The sequence below is a fragment of the Epinephelus lanceolatus genome, chromosome 7 (genome assembly GCF_041903045.1).
Source record: "Epinephelus lanceolatus isolate andai-2023 chromosome 7, ASM4190304v1, whole genome shotgun sequence".
NCBI lineage: Eukaryota > Metazoa > Chordata > Actinopteri > Perciformes > Serranidae > Epinephelus > Epinephelus lanceolatus.
In genome coordinates this window covers 30892227-30911137 of record NC_135740.1, presented here as the reverse complement: position 1 = coordinate 30911137, position 18911 = coordinate 30892227, and the positions used below count along the sequence as shown (strand labels likewise).

The 18911-nt window shown below is 40.0% G+C and overlaps 4 protein-coding genes and 1 non-coding gene across 5 annotated transcripts; 2 read left to right on the top strand and 3 right to left on the bottom strand.

Annotated features, from left to right (window-relative positions):
- The first annotated feature begins 918 nt into the window (after nucleotides 1-918).
- Nucleotides 919-5874, top strand: pttg1 (PTTG1 regulator of sister chromatid separation, securin). Its single transcript, XM_033632884.2, has 6 exons — nucleotides 919-1041; nucleotides 2590-2682; nucleotides 2785-2921; nucleotides 3027-3114; nucleotides 3538-3699; nucleotides 5742-5874. The coding sequence occupies exons 2-6, from the start codon at nucleotides 2595-2597 to the stop codon at nucleotides 5819-5821; spliced, it is 555 nt and encodes a 184-aa protein (XP_033488775.2). The 5' UTR covers nucleotides 919-1041; nucleotides 2590-2594; the 3' UTR covers nucleotides 5822-5874.
- A 126-nt stretch (nucleotides 5875-6000) lies between these two features.
- On the top strand, nucleotides 6001-12129 carry sowahd (sosondowah ankyrin repeat domain family d). Its single transcript, XM_033633028.2, has 2 exons — nucleotides 6001-6229; nucleotides 6469-12129. Exon 2 carries the CDS (start codon nucleotides 6584-6586, stop codon nucleotides 7568-7570), a length of 987 nt encoding a protein of 328 aa, XP_033488919.1. The 5' UTR covers nucleotides 6001-6229; nucleotides 6469-6583; the 3' UTR covers nucleotides 7571-12129.
- rpl39 (ribosomal protein L39) lies at nucleotides 9036-13451 on the bottom strand. The gene is made up of 3 exons (XM_033633029.2): nucleotides 13324-13451; nucleotides 12878-12981; nucleotides 9036-9255 (listed from the first exon to the last, which is right to left on the bottom strand). Exons 1-3 carry the CDS (start codon nucleotides 13324-13326, stop codon nucleotides 9207-9209), a joined length of 156 nt encoding a protein of 51 aa, XP_033488920.1. The 5' UTR covers nucleotides 13327-13451; the 3' UTR covers nucleotides 9036-9206.
- On the bottom strand, nucleotides 10870-11006 carry LOC117261515 (small nucleolar RNA SNORA69). Its single transcript, XR_004502048.1, has one exon. It is a non-coding gene; the product is annotated as a small nucleolar RNA SNORA69 (small nucleolar RNA).
- Nucleotides 13452-15032: 1581 nt separating the features above from the next.
- Nucleotides 15033-18610, bottom strand: upf3b (UPF3B regulator of nonsense mediated mRNA decay). The gene is made up of 10 exons (XM_033633027.2): nucleotides 18370-18610; nucleotides 17989-18095; nucleotides 17791-17897; nucleotides 17594-17692; nucleotides 17218-17328; nucleotides 17060-17103; nucleotides 16784-16972; nucleotides 16537-16694; nucleotides 16136-16454; nucleotides 15033-16055 (listed from the first exon to the last, which is right to left on the bottom strand). The coding sequence occupies exons 1-10, from the start codon at nucleotides 18478-18480 to the stop codon at nucleotides 15906-15908; spliced, it is 1395 nt and encodes a 464-aa protein (XP_033488918.2). The 5' UTR covers nucleotides 18481-18610; the 3' UTR covers nucleotides 15033-15905.
- Nucleotides 18611-18911: the final 301 nt, after the last annotated feature.

Here is an 18911-nt window from a genome sequence, read left to right as displayed (position 1 = left end):
CTCAGAACATCTTTTTTTTCTCTTGTAATGTCACTAAGTAATTTTGGGACATTTTTCCAATAGTTGTTGACTTATAACGATCGAAATTATGATTGTAAATTATGAAAATATAAAGGTTGGTGTAAAACTAGCCCAATATCTCCCGCATTTCTAAATGAGATTACTCAAACAAATATGTAAAATGTTGTAAAAGTGGAAAGGCCCTATGCCTTTATGAATATCTGTGTACTGTAATTGCTAAATACGGAAGAGGATTAGGGCCACTGTGGGGGGAAAAAACTGAGTTCTGACTTTTTTCTCAGAATTTTTCTAAGAATTCTGAGAAAAAAGTCAGAACTCACTTTTTTCCACAGTGGCCCTACTCCTCTTCCGTAACTAAATGACCACTTGTATTTTGTTCTTTTTATTAAATTTTTTGAAACATTTATTATTAGCCTATTATTATTTTTATTATTATTATTTTTGTCTTTCATTGTTATTTATCTCTGACTTGCAGTTAGCTCAGTTATATTAATACTGTGATCTGTATTCAAATGTCACATGATTTTCTAATTCTATTTTGTATCTGTATTCAAATGTCACATATTATTAATTTTTTTTATTATTATAATGTTTTTGTCTTTCATTGTTATTTATCTGTCTTGCAGTTCCCTCAGTTATATCAGTACTATAATGTGTATTCAACACGGGAAATACTGAATATAAAAGCAACATATAGATGACAACGATATGACTTCATAAACACATGAGGTGTTTCATCATATGAGGAAGTAAGGCTGATTATGATAACAGTTGCATCTCTGTGTATAATGACGCTATTGTATATTTTTAGCTGTGTTGTAACCATATACTGTATAAAAATTGTAACGTTAGTGTACATTATTTTGGGTAACGCCCACTGAAGTCACGTGTGCTTCAGTGACCAATAGGAAGAAGGCAGTGAATTTAAAACGGAAGCGCGGTCCGTCCGAACCAAACCATAACAACTTTTCGGTGTGAGAGGAAAACAGCAACCAACGGCGTTTAGCACATCTGACCGAGGTAATGTTACGTTAACACCGGTGTATCTAGGTTATTGTTGAGTTTATCATCACTTTTAACAAATACCTTTAGGTTTTATAGCTCTACGAAGACGAGACGTCACTAATGTTAGCTAGCTAGCTTAGCTAAATTCGGTCAGATATTGAGTATGTATCCTCATCTTGCGCACATGGAAGCCTGATAACTTGACCTAATTAAGCTATCAGTAAGTCAGTCAATGTTAACTTTAATTAGCTGTAGACTGTCTGTGTGTTTGCTTGTTAAACTTTAACCTAAGCTGAAGTTTCTTATAAAGAAACTGCGAAAATGACGTTAGCATTATGATGATTGACAAACGTTCCCGACCGTTATGTTTGCAAACGTTTCACAGACGTTGTGTAACGTTTCTTTAACTGGTCGCCATGACAAACAGAAATCTTACGAACGTTAATTAAATTATGTCTTAAGACAGAACATGTAGCACGACAACAACGTGAAGTCAAAGTGCTAACGTTTATCTACAAACAGGGAGACAGCCAGCTTTTATTTCAGCCCTCAGCACAGGACCAGTGTCATTCATTAGTGGTAGCTACAGCTATTAGTGCTGTAACACTGCCAGGTTGGCTATTAGCCGCAGTACACTTTACTGTTACTTGAATGTTTAATGTCGGAGGCTGAGTAAACACAGGCTGGCTACCAGCCATAGTGGCTATTAGCACCAAGACCTTTCACTCTAGTTTTGATTTCACATGACCTGATCCATTGGAAACACAGTTTTCCTGTGAAGGTGCCAGAACTCGATGTAATATGATGTTTGTTTTGATTAACCTTATAACATGAAGTATATCTGTGCTCAATTAAGATAACACACTAAAATGACAAAATAAAATCTTGACTTGAAGTCCACTTGCTAGCTTTTTTCCAGAGTTTCAACCCCTTCTTAATCAGCAGATTGCGTCTGCTCAGTTATCACAAATTACCTTTTGATAAAGACCTGAGATGCTGTTTAAAGCTAGTATGTGTCTCTTGATTTGGTACTTTATTTTGTCAAACTACTCACAAAGTGAAGAATAAACTTTCACCAACATTAAGGGAAGCAACTAATGTGTTTTAATTGATTAATGTTCCTAATTATTTGTTCATAGAATGTTAGAAAAATGATTATGCCCAATCCCAGAGCCCAAAGTGACATCTTCAAATTACTTGTTTCATACAACAGTAGAAACTACTGAAATATATGACAATGAAAAGCTGGAACTGTGGATTATTTCACATTTTTGCTTAGTATATGACTGAAAATGTTAATTGATTATCAAAATAGTGGATTATTTTCTGCTGATTTTATTAATTACTTTATTTGTTTCAGCCCTAAAAACATTAATGATGGCTTGGTTGCATTACAGTGTCCCATGAGCCTGCATGCACAATACCATGGCCCTGCAAATACAGCAATTACACCTGTGTACTTACAATGTGTCAAAACAGCTGCCACAGAAAGGCCTCTTCCATTGTGATGGTTTTTAATATGTAACAATAGATATATGATATAATATCTGGTTGTCTTTTCAGATAAAATGGCCAACATAATCTTTGCAGAGCGAGAAAATGCATGTCTTCATCCGCCGTCTCTGAAGATGCGACAGCGGCTTCAGTCTGCTCCAGGTATGGAAATGCCAACCTTGTGCATACATATAATTATTTTTCTAGCAGTAGTATTGGTCTGTATGACAATATGCATTAAGCTTTCATTTTTTCCCCCTCTAGAGAAACTCTTATCCCCTATGACTGCCAAAACCTTACACACCCCTCTGCCATCTGGTCGTAAGGCGTTTGGCGCTGTCAACAAAAAAGTCTCAACCCCTGCTGTAAACACACAAGAGAAGAAACTCCTAAAGCCACAGGTTGGAATAAAGCATCATAGTTATATTCTAAAAGTATTGCCAGACTATAATGGGATTGTTGTGCTCTAACCTCTCTACATGTAAAAACGTTTTTGTTCCGCACAGGAAACTAAAGTCAAACATGCTTCAGACCAGAAGACCAAAGTGGAGGAATATCCAGAAATTGAGAAGTTCATCCCTTATGACCCACTAGGTGACTATCACACCGCAATTCTCACTGCTTGCAGAGAAGGTCGTATTTCAAAATTGTATAGTTATAAAAGGCACAGTTTAAAGAAAAGTCTAATATGTACCATCACACTATAATCAGCTGTACAATCACATCTCAGTTATGTGTATTAGTTGTAAATGCTGCTCAATCAGAAATGACATGGACATTTTCTGTATAAATCCCACTGCAGCAGCACATTAGCTTTGCTTCCTTTGAGTTCATTCATGATTTATTCCCTCAGGACTCAACCCACTGAGGCTCATCTGTATATAAGAACGTGCATGTGCCAAATATATTATGGAGTCTGTGTATAAGGTTCATCCACCGATCTTGTGCCCCTTTTTTTTCCTACAATGTTTTAAAACATTTGATCTAAAACATGTGATTTGATGTGTATTTTTCCAGAGTTTGAGAAGTATGGCATACCTGAGGATCTGATCCCTCTCAGTGGCTTTGCCCTGCCTGGACTGGCCTGTTTCCCACAAGCTTCACATCTGTGTGAAGAGGAGGTGGAAAAGTTTGATCCACTCCCAGACCTGTCACCTGTAAAGATGCCAAAACATTCAGGTATCCTGACTTCCTAACAGGGCTGCAGCCACACTTACTGTTTGGGTTTGAAAACATATTTCTTGATTAAGATTTTTTTTAAGTTTGCTGGTCATGCAGTCTGTTTTTGCAGAGTCTCTTATCATTTGTTGCTCAGCAGTCTCTTTGGGCACTGCTGGACACAATATTTACAATTATCCCAATAATGGAAATTCACCATGATCAACTTATTGTGTTTTGTTGTTTTGTTTTTTTTTTAAATCACAATCCACAATGAAATCTTGCGTGAACCCATCCATAAGTATACGTAACATGATGTCATGACATTTGTTACTGTTATTATAGTAGATTTCTGGAACAATCGATCAAAAAATTGTTTATGGATGAAATACCTAGATAGGATTGTCTGTTTTTGGCGGTACGTAAAATTAAATACCCAACGAATCCATGCACAAATCAGTGTATCCAGAATTGTTATAAAACAGTCTGACTGATTTGCAACATTTTTCTATGATTATCAAATATCACCCCTATCATTATGGTAACATCTGACCACTTGCACATTTGTTTTCTCCTGTTGTGTGATGCCCAACCTTGATGTATAGTGTTAAGCCAGAGAGATGCTTGATTTTTCACCATGTGTTTGTGTGTGCATGATGGCTGCCTTGTGTATTATGCCTCCACCTTGTTGTTTGGAGCGTTGGGTTGTGCACATCCTCAGAAATTACTGTGACGTGTTGGCCACATGCCATATGCACATGAGCAGGAGGGGCAGTGAACACTGGCTGAGCGAGAGATCCATTCTTGTTATTGTCAGGATGTGCTTGTTTTATCATCTCTAATGGCACCACTATTTTTTGCCTTGATCTTAGAATTGACAATACAATAATGTCCTTTAGTGTCGCCATGTTCAGGATGCAGCATTAATGCGTTTTTTTTTTGTTTGTTTGTTTGTTTTTTCATTTGCCTGGGAAACTTCAGACATTTTCTTCCCTGAAGTCAGTTTTTACTAACCCCTACTGTTTTTTATTTATTAGCAGTTATCACATTTTTCAGAAACTTGACATGCTTGGAATAAGTTTTGCCCACCTCCTTTAACACCACCTAAACATCTGTTTCCAGGATAACTGAAATGCTCACTTTTGCTCATAAACTTTGTCCTTAACCATGGCCATTTTCTCATGAGTGCCTGACTGATACTACGCACATGCAGCTGTGAACAGAGATGAGAGGGAAGCAAGATGGCTCACTCCTTAGCTACTTATATCAGCTTTAAAAACAATGCTTTTTAATTAGTTTTTTCACCTCTTGCTTATCAGGCAAGTGATTTGCTAAATATACTAACCTCCCCTGGCACTTAACTTGCTACAGGCGATCCTTATTGTTGAGCCCAGTCTGAGTCCTCTGGTGTCCCCTCTAGTGCACTGGTTTCTAACTGGTGGGTGGTGGGTCCTCCCCTGAATGGACCACAAGTGACTTGCAAACTTGTCAAGTTTGTAAAAAAAAAAAAAAATTTTTAAGTACAGATAATTTCTAGCACACAGCTTTCATTTTGAAGTGTGGTCTCCTGCTGTAGATTGAGTGACAAACGGACAAATACTTGACAGACGGCAAACTCACTTGACAACATGGCCGAACGCAAGTGTGGCGCTGACTGTTAAACTGTGTGGACCTTGAATTTTCTGTTTGTCCTATTTAAAATATATACAGCGTGACTTCTCAGACACAGTGCCCTTGTTATGGTGAATAATCCAGACTTCTAAAGTTTTCATTGAAGCCACTTTGTTGCAAATTAATTGTGCCATATGCTATCAGAAATTCACTGTACTTTTTTTTTTTTTTTTAAACTGTAAAAAATAACCAGAGTCATTATGTGGAGGAACAAGTTTTAATGAGTAAATTGTTATCTGATATGAATGATGATTTCAAAAGCAACATGCAGCACTAAATAAGAAGTTACCATTGCCTGGCAGCTGCAGCCATTAAGTACAGGGCACAGGTTTGAAACTACAAGTATCATTAACCACAGGTATCATTAACTTGACTGTATCTCCCCTCTCCAGATTACTGCCCCGAGCTGGACGCCTTCCTTCAAACACTTGATGAGCTGACTGTTGAGCTTCCCCCAGAGTCTTCTGACTGAATGTTAATGCGTAATTCTGACATTTTTTACTGAAATAAAGTTGTTTTATCTTTTATCTGTCTCCGCTATCTTTATTTGCTTTGCACTGATGATTCATGGCTGGTGACAGGCTGTGAGAGTATCAGGGGAGTGAGCATTGTACTTACTTCCTGCTTTTGAAGTCCATCAGTGGTCACATGTGAGGGATTCTTGCCATTGGTTTTGCCTGAGATTAGAATGAACTTTGTCTCAGTTCCTCTTGTAAAGGAAGGGAGACTCGCGGTATGCGTCTGTAGCTCGGTATGCAGGAGAAATACTTTAAATAAGTGTTTTATCAATGGACCAAATATGTTTGACAAAGAGTGAGGCGCTTAATGGTTAATAGCAGACACAGCTGGAGAGTCGGTGTGCGCTTTGGACACAGAACAGGTGAGTAACATTGGCGCGGGATCAACCGGATGCGCACAGGACTGAGTTAAACATTAATTGTTTTTAAGGTGTTTTTTGGAAAAGGTAATGCATTTAAACGTCTTACTTGTGCTTACAAAAAGAGGAACTTGGTCATTTTGCGGTTAAGACGCTTAAAATTGCATGTTTGCGCATTACCAAAATGATTTAGATGTGTGTACATATATATTAAAAATAGACTGTTTGCTCCTATGACACAGGGAATGAGTCCAGCGGAATGGAGGGAAATGGTTCCCAGTTTCTAGCCTGACACTGCTATCTTCGGGGTGTTGTCTAAATAAAGGAAGTAGCCTCGGAGTCATCGTGTAGGGAGGCATGTATGAGAACAGATCGGATGATGTTGGATGTGAACCAGCTGTCAGTGACACTGACGCCCACGGCAGCGGGAGGTCCAAACAGGGCACCGTTGTGGAGCGACTCTCGCGGTATGGCATGCAGGTCATGCCCAGTGCTTTCCAGCGTAGGTCGCGGCTGCAGAGGCAGCATGAGGTCACTGACAGCTCCGCGCCCGGAGGCTCTGAGGACAGGGAGCCTCCGGAGAGAGTCTCTATCACACCCGCTATGCGTAAAAAGTACCTGAAGGAGCTGCTTTTGAGCAACCCGTCACACAGCGGCTTCAGCAGCGTGCTGTCACACACTCCCAGCGTGTCCTCTGAGCAGGACGCGAGCTGGGCTCTGTACCCGATGGAGCACGCGTGGATGCTTTCTGCAGTGGAGGGCAGCTATGAGACCATCCTGGACTTCATCTCAGAGGACCCCCATCTGCTGACCAGGAGGGATTTCATCAGCGGGTACTCGGTGCTGCACTGGCTGGCCAAGAGAGGACAGGACGAGACTCTGCTCAAACTTTTGCGGTACGCGGAGAGCGCGGGGATCCCGGTGAATGTGAACGTGCGGGGCAGCGGCGGGCTCACCCCGCTGCATGTCGCCAGCATGCACAGACAGTACATGGTCGTCAAGCTGCTGGTGGGAGCTTTCAGCGCCAACGTCGATGCCATGGATTACAATGGGAAGAGACCGTGGCAGTATCTGCAGGGAGACGCCCCGCTGGAGATGAAGGAGCTGCTGGGGACCTGGGACGATGAGCACAGCTGTGCGTGTGCGCCACTAAATGTCAACAGGAACGTCAACAATAACAGCGCTGGTGCTGGTGCCATGAACTCTGCTGCATATGATGAGGTGGATCATGGAGGGACAGATGAGGTGGACTCGTGTGACCGGACTCAGAGAGCAGGCGGCTGGAGGCTTGGGTCTTTAAGGAAGCTGCTGCCCTCGTTTTCATTTTTTGGAAGCAAAGGCTGAGTGATTATGACACAAGCCTCCAAATATGTGCATTACTTCACTCTCGGAGACTCCTTGCCAAGTCATTACCAAGTCATTTCTGCCTATGAATGAGTCCTTACAGTGGGACAAGCCAGGGTGAATCTATTTGTTTAATCAAAATTATTTTTTTCGACAGCAACAACCTGGTTTGACCTTTTAAGACAAACAGCAATTTGTAATATATTCTTTAAAACAAGTTCTCTTTTGGAAACAGACTAAAATTTCCTGCTGTAGGCCTACTTGCAGATTTTTAAGAAAACAGGTTTTCAGGCTTTAATTACAGGCAGAAATGGCTGGATATATTATCAGTGAACTAAAGGATAACAAGCTTTTTTCTTGAAATGTTTTCCTTGTCAAATACTTGATATTTTCCATTTTAAAGCTTCTAAAAATCCTTCAAATGAAACTGCTCATGACTCATGTCCTCTTGTGAGAGGGTCACCAAATACATATTCACCCTCTGAAACCTGAGCACACTGGCTTGGGTTCCTTCAAAAACATGGGATGAAGGCAGTTAAAAGAAATAACCCAAAAAAACGGCAAGAATGTAGTAAAAAGAAAAAAATTAAAAGGAAATTAGTAAAGTAAATAATAAAAAGTATATACGACCAGGAAAAGAACTAAAAATTTTGTATCATTATTTTAAATACATATTTTTTACCCTAGCGTCTTTAATCCCCTAGCTTTTTTAAAAAAAAATATTGTTCTAAATCTATTATTTTTTTCCAATTTGTGGAACATTTCCTACCAAGCTGCTCTTTGTCTTTTTCCCCACGTTCTTCAAAGAAACTGCACCAATTTGCTCAGGGCTCAAAGCTTTGAATATTTACAAAAGGCGTCTGAAAGCAGCACAGGAAAAGTGATGTTTCTACAGGGTTTCAAAGGATTAACTGGACTCAAGCCAAAAAGGAGACACTGCACAGTTTCACCAATAATCCACTCAGTGTCAATATTGCTTTTTAGATGGTCCCCGAGTTTCATCTGGTTTGAGTACTGGCACATTACGCTGCATTAACTTTCACTGAACCCCACTTTAATAAAACACTTAATACACATACTGAGCTTATTCTTAACATGTCTTGCAGCTGACCCAGTTCTGCTTGTGTACACAAATGTAAGCAATTACTGACGTGGCGTACGTTTTCCCCCAGTTTTTAACACTTTAAGTAAACATATCATAGTTTGTCCTGCTACTACATTAGGCTCCTTGAATAGCAGTGCTGTGTTTGGCACAAGCAACAAAGCCAGAGCTCAGATTCTGACCACAATCTTCCATGAAACAGTGATTCACAAACTATTTGCTGTGTGGCCAAGAGTGAGACCCCTTCAGAGTGAGTACTTCTGTTTCAGCAGAGCTGTGTCAGCACCACCCCTACCCATGCCATGTTTGGTTTGCCTCAGAAAAACACTCAACTAGTAGATGGATTACAAAAACAGCCTCGTATCAAGTTTGATCACAGATCTTTTATTGTCAAACATGGGCACAACCAGAGTTTCTGTACAAAACGACTGCTGCTCCAGATAACATGGCTCCCTCCCCGCGGTCAGGCCCAGCAGCTGGAGGTCCTGGCAGATGTTGGGATGGAGGGACTCTGGGATCCTGGGACCCTCATGTTTACAGGCCCAGCTTGGTCCTCCTCCAGTGTCTCCTCTTGGAGTTGTACCTAAAGACATGAACAACAAATTTCAGATGATGTCATGATGACAAATGAACTATAAAACAGGGCTCAAAAGAGGGATGAATTTATAGTGACAACAGATGACAGCTGAACTAAGATCGAGTCTGAGTAGTAAAGCTTGTCATAACATTTTAAGAGATTAAAAACTCCACCCTGAGTTATGCTGTCAAACTGTGGTTTCCATGTTCATGATAAACACTGAAGCAGAACATGTATCTTGCAGTTGGTTGTGCCATTTTTGCAATTAAAGGGACACATTAGATTTTTTAACCTAGTTTTCCCAGTTTTGTGTCTATATGACTGATGGGAACCATTGTTGAGATTGGTCCAGTATTGACAAGAGCATGGCAGCCACACCAGTGAAACAGGCTGCAATGTAGTTCCTGAGGGCAATTGTGCATCGTCAATTTATGTCTCCTTAAAGTGCTTTGAAGTGTCTGACTACATTACAGAAAGGACCCTACAGAGAAGTGAAACCTTTTCCTTGCCTTTCACTGATCTGATCTGTTTTTAATGTGTGTAACCAAGTCTTGCTCAAGGAGAAGTCGCGTTCTGAAATCTAACATTCCTCGTCATCTAAATCAGTCGAACATTTAGCCATGGCACTGAAAATTTTTTAGACAACACTATGCTACGCTTTCTGTTCTCAAACACAAACTCTCCCAGGCACTCCTCTCTCCCAACTGTCAATGTTTCCACCATTGTTTCCTGCAACAACTCAAGATTTCACAAGACTTCTCCTTGAGCAAGACTTTGCCAAAATAACAAATGGATCAGCAAAGTGCGAGGGAAAATGTTTAACTTCTCCATAGGGTCCTTTTCATAATGTCATCAGACACTTGTGGCAAAAACAAGCATTTTTAATGGACATAAATTGACGATGCACTATTGCTCTCAGGGTTTACTTTTCAGCCTATTCCGCCACGGCGGTCTCTCAATACTGGACGAAAAATTGTTGTCTCTCTTAATAACTTAAGACACAAAACCATGGGAAAGTAGGGTCCAGGTTCAAAAGCACAGAAGTTTCCCTTAAGTCTTAATTCAATGGCAAGAGCTTAACTAACAAAGACAGAATCCACCTATTACTACACAGGTCTGGGAATTTATGTTCAGGCCCAAGCCTCATTGATTTTACAGGTTGTAATTATGTCCTGTATTAATGGTGTTCTCTTGGACATGTCAGGACTAACTGGGTAGTCGAAAACTACGAAACCGATGATAACCAGGCTTCTCATTCAAATACGGAAAAGTAAAATTAAGGGCAGGTTCAAGGGTTCAGCTGAAACTATGCAAATTCTGTTGGTGCTGCTCTGATTTCAGAGGCTACAAACTGACACCACGTCCCGATAGAAACAGTCGGTTTGATACACACTCCATCACTAAAGTCACTGCAATAATAACATTTAAAGCGACTGTAAATCTACTTGTAAATCCCCCTCTGAAGAAACAATTACACATACAATCTCTTTCCACTGGCACCAAATCACTGAGGCCACTGTGGGAATTGTTCCAGACCTCAGTAATTCCAGAAAAGAAATACCATGGAAATCCTTCAGGAAAGCAATTAAGTGGGCAGATCAGCCGATTGGGCAAACAGTGAAATGTTCGGCTACAGAGAGCCTCCTAATCACCACCACAGTGAGCAGGAGTCAGAGCTCTGTAGCAGAAAGATGCTCTCAGCAGGGTTAATGACAGCACTCTACTGCAATGGAGTGCTGCAATTGCAGACCTGCTTTACATGACATGAAGTTCCAGTTCCTTCCTCGCATTAGTCAGTCATACATCTCTGCACTTAGTGATAACAGAGAGCTCAGAGGCAGCTTGACAATGAAACAGTACTGGGGTGCAATTTTAAACCCATTAGAAAACAGACAAGCTCTCGAGTAGAAGGTTGGACAATCCTGCAAACCTCTGAAGGACATTTCTTCTTTTGAATGCTCATTTTATTGTACTGCTGAAATTACCTAAGTGCATGTTATGTGTAACTGAATATAACAGGCTATTACATAGGTTTTATGTAAACACTCAATTGTCAGTTTATAACAGTAAATCTCCAGAGAGCAAGTAATGCAATATAATACAACAGCCCATATGTTCTTTTTAATGACCATTTTGGAGGCTGGAGTTTGTGGTGCTGTTGAATTATGTCCCATTATGATATTGTTTAACATTTAGCTGACTGTCTTTAATGTAAAACATCTCAATATGACAGCACAAGTCAACACCACCACACACTAGCAACTGCAGCCTCTAAAATGATCATAACACTGAATAAAGACCACTCTGAACAGTCTTAGCAGAAACTGAACATTGTAACTTACATGGAGGTCAGATTAAGAGCAGGACTGTTGTATAAAGAGTGCATTCATTTGAGATATGTGTACCTAATAAAATGGCAACTGAGTGTACATGGTGAATACATCTAGCACTTAATGGAGCTGCAGTGACTGGGCTTCTCATGACGTGGCTGCACAATTAATCGAAATATTATCAAAATCACAGTAGTGTGGTATCAAAACCACAGGAGATGCAGTTTTTTTTAAATAAAAGGTAAAATATGTCACAATATATCATTGTAAATGAAGCATTGTGGTGCTAAAGAGACACATATATACACATATTATAGTGGTAAGGTAACATGCCTCTTTGGCTCTTTTTATTCTCCAAGTGAAAGTGACATGTACAATTACCATTCCCACTAAAACTGTGACTCATATTGCTTTATCTTTGTTTTTTGGCGCCTGTGTAGTCCTAACTTGTAAATATATGTGTAATGGACAAAATGCCCAGTATCTGAGAAATTGTGCAAAACACCTGTATTCTGCATAAAGCATTGAAGTAAATTTACTATCGAGAGTAGTCCATTGTGTGTTGTCATTTAGTAACTTCCTATCCTGACAGTGTTTGTGAGCATCTTTTTCATCCTAACTGAACATTAAAATGACAGATGGAAATTATTGCACAGTTATTCTGGTAGAGTGTATTAACGCAAGTAAATGTACCTCATTAACTGGCAAATGGTATAAATAGGAGTGAATTACTGGGGCTCAACACACTAGGATATTCTTTAAAGTATGTGCTACTGCTGCACTATATACAATGTTATATTGAGGTACTATACTTTACATTAAAATGTGTCATGACAATTCAACTTTTGCTATTTCTCATCCTTTACTATATCATAAACCATGTTATACTATATTATGTTAATATAAAACTGACTATTGCATTACATTCTATTATAATAATACAAACACTGAGCACCATTACTTGGTTGTACTTTAATCAGGTGTACCGTTTACATTGACTTACTAAGTCTGCAGCTACTGATCACACTGTCACTCCATCCTATTATTTGCCTCCAAATGTTGAATTGTTTGTTTTTGCTCTATTCTCATTTTAAATAATCTACTTCCTTCTGTACTTGCTTGTACTTCTGTTCATTCTGTTGTAAAAGCCTAATGTCCCCACAGAGGATCAATACAGGTACACCTTATCTAGTCATATACACACGCAGCGTCCACATGCACAGACTGTTAGCCTTCAGCACACAGCATCCCTACTTAATACGGTTCTCTGCACACAATAACACACATTAGAAACTGACCTGATCTTGTTGCCAGTCTTCATTCTGATCCACTGGGGAATGGGCCTGTTCTGTTTCTGCTTCTTGGCGAGGAAGCGCTTGATCCTGAAAGTCTTGTGGGACGACTACAAACAACAGAGAGCGCCATTAATACCACATCAATGCACAATATTTCTACCTTTTATGAAATGAGTGCTACATTCAAAAGGAACATATTCAAGGCAAATAACGTAAAACTGAACAAGCTAGCAGGTAACCCATATGAAGGAAGTCACAGGCTAACATGCGTAGCTCTACAGAGTGGGTACCGGGTAGCAACATCGAGCAACTTTAATACGCTCATATTCCTTCTTTTTACACGACATACAGATTTATAAGGCACCAATGAGATATTTATTAATCATACAATACATCTGTACAGGTTTACAGGGGCTGCTGACACGGATGGTTAAAGATTTTGTATTTACCATTTTGTCCACAGTCCTTTCACGAACTATGGCGGTAGTAGAAGAGGAAGAAGGAAGTGACGTCGGCTCTTTTATCCAATCAGCGTCCGCCGAGCGGGCTGCGAGTTCTACACACAGCGACACCACGAGGCGAGTTGGGTTACTACACCTGAGGAGCTTCAGGTTTGATGCGATTACTTTAATACAATTCTGCCAACTGGCTTCATAACCTCATCACACTGCAACTCAAATATGTATGACAATATTACTGTAGTCAGTTACAGCATTAATGTGGATGGAATCTCAATTATGGACAAAAAAAAATCAATAATACTTTAATTAGACATTCACTTAAACAGTACCACCTGCAAAATATTAATAGACAGACCAGACTCTTGATGGTGATGCTGCCCAACAAATCAGAGAGTTGCTTTTTGAAATTAATATTTAAAAAAAAAAAAAAAAAAAAAACAATATAAAACTTAAAAATATGTCATAAAAAATAACTAAGCGACTGATTAATGCATATTTTACAGCTTTATGACCAATTAGCTAAACCCCTGATTGTGTGTGCTCATACTTGTGGCTTTATTTTATTCTGTTTTATTTATTTGGTTTTGTATGATTTCATTTATTACTGAAGATTTTGCTCATTTATTACATTATTCTCATTTATGGTTTACAATCATCGCTTTTGACTTTGTATGCAAATTGAATGTATTAACCACCAGATACATTGTGTGGACACTGGTAATACAAAAACTTATATACAATCCTGAGGTGTATGCACTATACTTGAGTATATTTCATGCTACTTAATGCTTATACTCCACTACAATTCAGAGGGAATCATTGCACTGTTTACTCCTCTGACAGCTGTAGCTACTTTGCAGATAAAAATAAACATACAAACCAATGAAAAGCTCATTAAAAAGATACATTACTACAGATGAGAGTAGCCAACAATATTTAAAGTGGTTAAAACTGGCTCCATTTCCATCTCCTGCAATACTGAAACTCAACTTAATGCATTAAATGAAACTTTGAAAAGAGCCATCTATGTCGGTGCTTCTACTTTTGACACTTTAATGGTGTACTTCAGTACTTTTTATATCTTGGTATACCAGTAACTATATATATATATACATATACATTAGGATCTGAGTTCTGCTTCCACAACTGCCAGGGGCTAATCCCCTCTGATTAAGTCCTATTTCCCATTACTGATGGGATATCTGGAGAATATTCGGATACCAAAAAAGTAAAATGTATTCAGTGTGACTGTTTATATGAACAGATCAAAATGTTTTGGACTAAAGGATCCAACAAAAACCCAAGATTTACTCCATGTCAGTTTTGTTTTGGTAAATGTAATAATTGCACATTTGTTTGGTAATGTGCACCACTGTTAGCAGTTGGCTAAAGCTGGATCTGCATCATAAGGTCATTATGTGGGCATGAGAGAAGGACCCGTTGTCACATATAGTGCTCAAATAATACATACTCAACTTTGTTAAATATAATTAAATAATACAGGAGTATTCTGAGGTGGTCAGCAGGGGCCTGACAGGAACTTTCTGCCCCAGTCCCAAAGATTCAAGTCTATTCTCAGCAGCTAATTAGGCCTACATAGCCTAGTTAAATGGAGGATGAGGTGCAGTGTTATCAAATAGCTCAAAAGCCTTTAACTTAAAACAAAAATAAATTAAAAAGAGGAAAAACAAGACATGTACACATTAGCAAAGGCCTCTTTTATTTCCAGTCAAAAGTAGCAACTGTATGTTAGCATCACCAGCAGGGATGCGTTCTCATGCTGCATTCAGTTTAGTGCATCACACGTTAATGTTTAAGGGGAGTTTCACATTAGAAAAAAGGGGGAAAGGCCACAGGTTGATATCTCTGATTAAGGTCTGCATGCAGGCGAGGCTGTCACATGGCAGTCTAGGCAGGAATGGCTATTTCTCCTCGGTCACTGTATGAACAAAACACATGATCCCAAACCAGGTGAGCACAGACTGTTGTGTCTGAGGCGGTTTTACAGTTACAGACCATGAAAGCTTTGAATTAAAGCTCTGCACATACATTAGGATTGTCTAACCCCCGGGCAGAGTAAGATGTAACTTCAATGTGTACACTTCAAACTGAAAATGGCAATGCAACAACAGATATCGAGACAGTGTATAAACAATACTGATGGGCTTGGCAATGCTGACATGTTGAGTAATTGGTAGGTTTACACCTGTGATATGAACTGACATGTTGTCGTGTGTATGACACCTAACATTGGAGAAACAATACTGAAATAAGGTCACTTTGAGCTCATATGGTCCAAGAAAGCTTTGGCTCCGCCCAGTGTGCCCTGCAGCCAAACTCTTTCCAAAGGTTACTGTTACCTCTCCTAACAAATTAAACTAAAGAGCGTCACATTCAGGCACTAAGAGGCTCCACAATCGCATCTCTGCCTCTGAGACCGGGAGAGCCGGATGCAGCCCTGCTTGAAATGCAGTGCGTGTCACCCTGAGGCGCCACAGCGCTGCTCTGAGCCTCACAGGCCTGTCTCCCCTCTCCTCACCAAACTTAAAATGCCATAAGTAGAAATCTGCTCAATCGTCTCCTTTGTCAGCCACTTTTTGGGTCTCAGTGTCTGGCTTCCTGTCAGCGGGGCTGGATTCTGCTCCTCCTCCTCCTCCTCCTCCTCCACCTCGATTTCGGCTTCTTGCTCCTGGCTGGTACAGCTGAATCGCAGGACGGTCCTGGTGCAAAGAAACAACTCTCTTAGACAAACTGAAAATACTTACAAAAATGACTTGATTTAAGAGGCTGGGGTCGTTACCTTATTTCTCAGTCGCTCTCTTTTACCACTGTCCTCCTTCTTGTCTTTGGCAGGTTTCTCAGGCCTCTCAGAGTGAGCGGAGTCTCCAGTGTTATCACCCTTTTTCTTCTCCAAGACACGCTCTTTATCTTTTTTGACCTCATCCTCCCGTTTCCTGCATGAGTTCTCTCCATCCTGCCGTTCCCTCCTTCTCCGCCGATCTTCGTCCTGTCGCCTGATGCGCTCCTTCTCTCTCTGCCGCCTCTCCTTCTCCCGATCGCGCTCTCTATCTCGATCTGGGTCACGCTCCCTGAACTCCTTCCTCCCATCTTCGTCCCCTCTGTGTGTAAAGCACAAATCTGGTATAAGCATTCTGCTCATAGTGAGAAATGTATTTAAAAAAATAAATGAATCCAACTAACTTCCTTCCTCGATCCTCCTTGTTTTCACCGTGCTGACGCCTCTTATGATCACTGCTCCCTGTGGATCTCTCCTCTTTATTCGGCCTCTCTGGCTTCTTGGCCTTTTCCTTGGGCTTTTCAGAATCAGCATCCTCCCCTCTGTCAGGCTTCTTCAGGAGCTTCACAGTTGAAAATTAAGACAAAATTCTTATGAGATATTGAAAATGACACACTATCTTTAATCACTTCAGTCCACTGCAGCACATACCTTAATCTTTGGTTCCTCTTTAACTTGGTCCTTATCTTTCTCCAGTGGTTTCTCAAGTCTCTTCATCTTATCGGCCTCTTTGCGCTTCCTTCTCTCCTCCTCCCTCCACTTGCGACGCTCTTCGTCACGCAGACGCTTGCGTTCAAGCTCCCTCCTTCTTCTCTCCTCTTTCTTTTCCTCCCTTATTCTCTGTACAGCATTTAAAGAGAATATGAGGCCAGCTTTCATCATGCAACTAAAAAAATCACAACTAGGAACACCACAATGTTAATTTACCTGTTTATTCTTCAGGAAGTCCAGCAGAGGAGTTGTTTTTTTAGCTTGAAGGGGGGAAAAATATGTTTAAATGAATCACTCCAGCAGTGTGTCTGTTTCAATATTCATACAATGATCTTTCAGGTGCATATTTTAAATTTAAGGGACTGTTCACCTACCAACAAGTTCCTTTGACTTTGCCTCAATCTCTTCCAGCAGGGTCTCAGGTGTTGATGCCAACTTGTCTTCATCACCATTGTAAAATTCAAGAAACTTCTTGTAATCAGGATCTGAAAGAAAATATACAACATACATATAAAGACATATTGCTGCTCCTGTTAAGACTGCTTATCTGTAGCTTAATATGGCGCAACTTATTTTAGAGCTATTTTTGGTCAAACAGAGCCATCATCTTAAGAACAGTACTACCACAAGCATTAATCCAGACTTTTTACAGGACTCTTTGATGAATAAATGCCAAGTCCTACTCAACTCCACCATCATCAAATCTTACTTTTCTATCTTAACATAACCTTTACGAGTAAATGTCTCTACCTTCAGTAATTGTTCCACACTTTGCATCCTTCTTCTTGCTTCTTTTCTTGGCCGTCTTTTGGAAAGGTGCAAACTCCACGATGGCAGGATACTCCTGTCCTGTTAAAAACAACATGAAGACAAGCATGAAGCCTCAACTAAGGTCTGAGAAAATCCTCCAGGTTGTCTTTTAAGCTGTAAATGTGTGCTCTTCATACCTCTGCTGTCAATGAACACGTATCCATCAAATCGATCTCTGAAGAGAACAATATCCTCTTGGTTTTTGAAGTTTATGTAAGCCCTTGCAAAGAGGTGAGGGTACAGGCTGAAAGGAAAGAAAACTCATGCCAGGTTACACCGTTGGAGACACTTATATGACTTTTTTTTAATGATGCAGCGTCTTTATACTAACTCACCTGGTGTCATTGGAGAAGAATTCCAGGTAGTCCACCTCTGGGAGAGGCTGCAACTGCTCCTCCAGCTCCTCCTTGGTCAGACTAGGTGGTAATCGTCTGATCACGATCTAAAGGAAACATTTTTGACAGGTGAAGATATTACTATAATTGGGAGAACTGTCAGACTGAGGAAATGAAAACAGTTAACTAATAATAACATTAAGTTTTGGTTGCCCAGGTGAAAATCTGTCTTCCTCACTATATAAATTACAAAAGTAGACTAAGCATGTTGTATCTGACAAAACAAAGCTATTTTAAAACATCCTGTTATTTCATGAAACTAGAAATATCCATAACTGACGGTTTGTAGCAACCGTAGCTAACACAGCTAGCAAGTTTTACCTTTGTCATGGCCTCTTTCTTTTCCTTGGACTTCTCCGTCTTTTCTCCATCTTCACACTTTATTTCCACCTTTCTCTCCTTGGGCCGAGCGTTTTCCTTGTCTTCCTTCATAGTTGAAAAGCTTCGTCCCGCGGTTGTATTTCACCTCATTCCGCAGACTTGTTTACTTTTTTAGCAAGTTAGCCGGCTAGTAGCAAACGAACTAACCTTAACTTCCTCTCTGACCGTTGGGCCTGCACTTCCGCCTTACCGCCGTGCGGGGGCGCTGTGAATGAAAACCGTTGTACAAAAGAAGCGTATAAAGTGAATTTTAAATCATGATTAAATTTATTTTTTGTCCATTTGTTCCTGACTGTTTCGTTTGTTTGTTAGAAATTTGACTGGTATGTTATATTTCGTCGTTTTGATAAATAAAAAAAGGAACATCGAAACCAGCAAAATGAAGCTTCCCCTTTTCAGGTGCCCTTCGAAATAAAAGCTTGCAAGTTTAAGTTAATGTTTTTGAGCGGTTTATATTGTATTTGACACCGATTGTCACATCG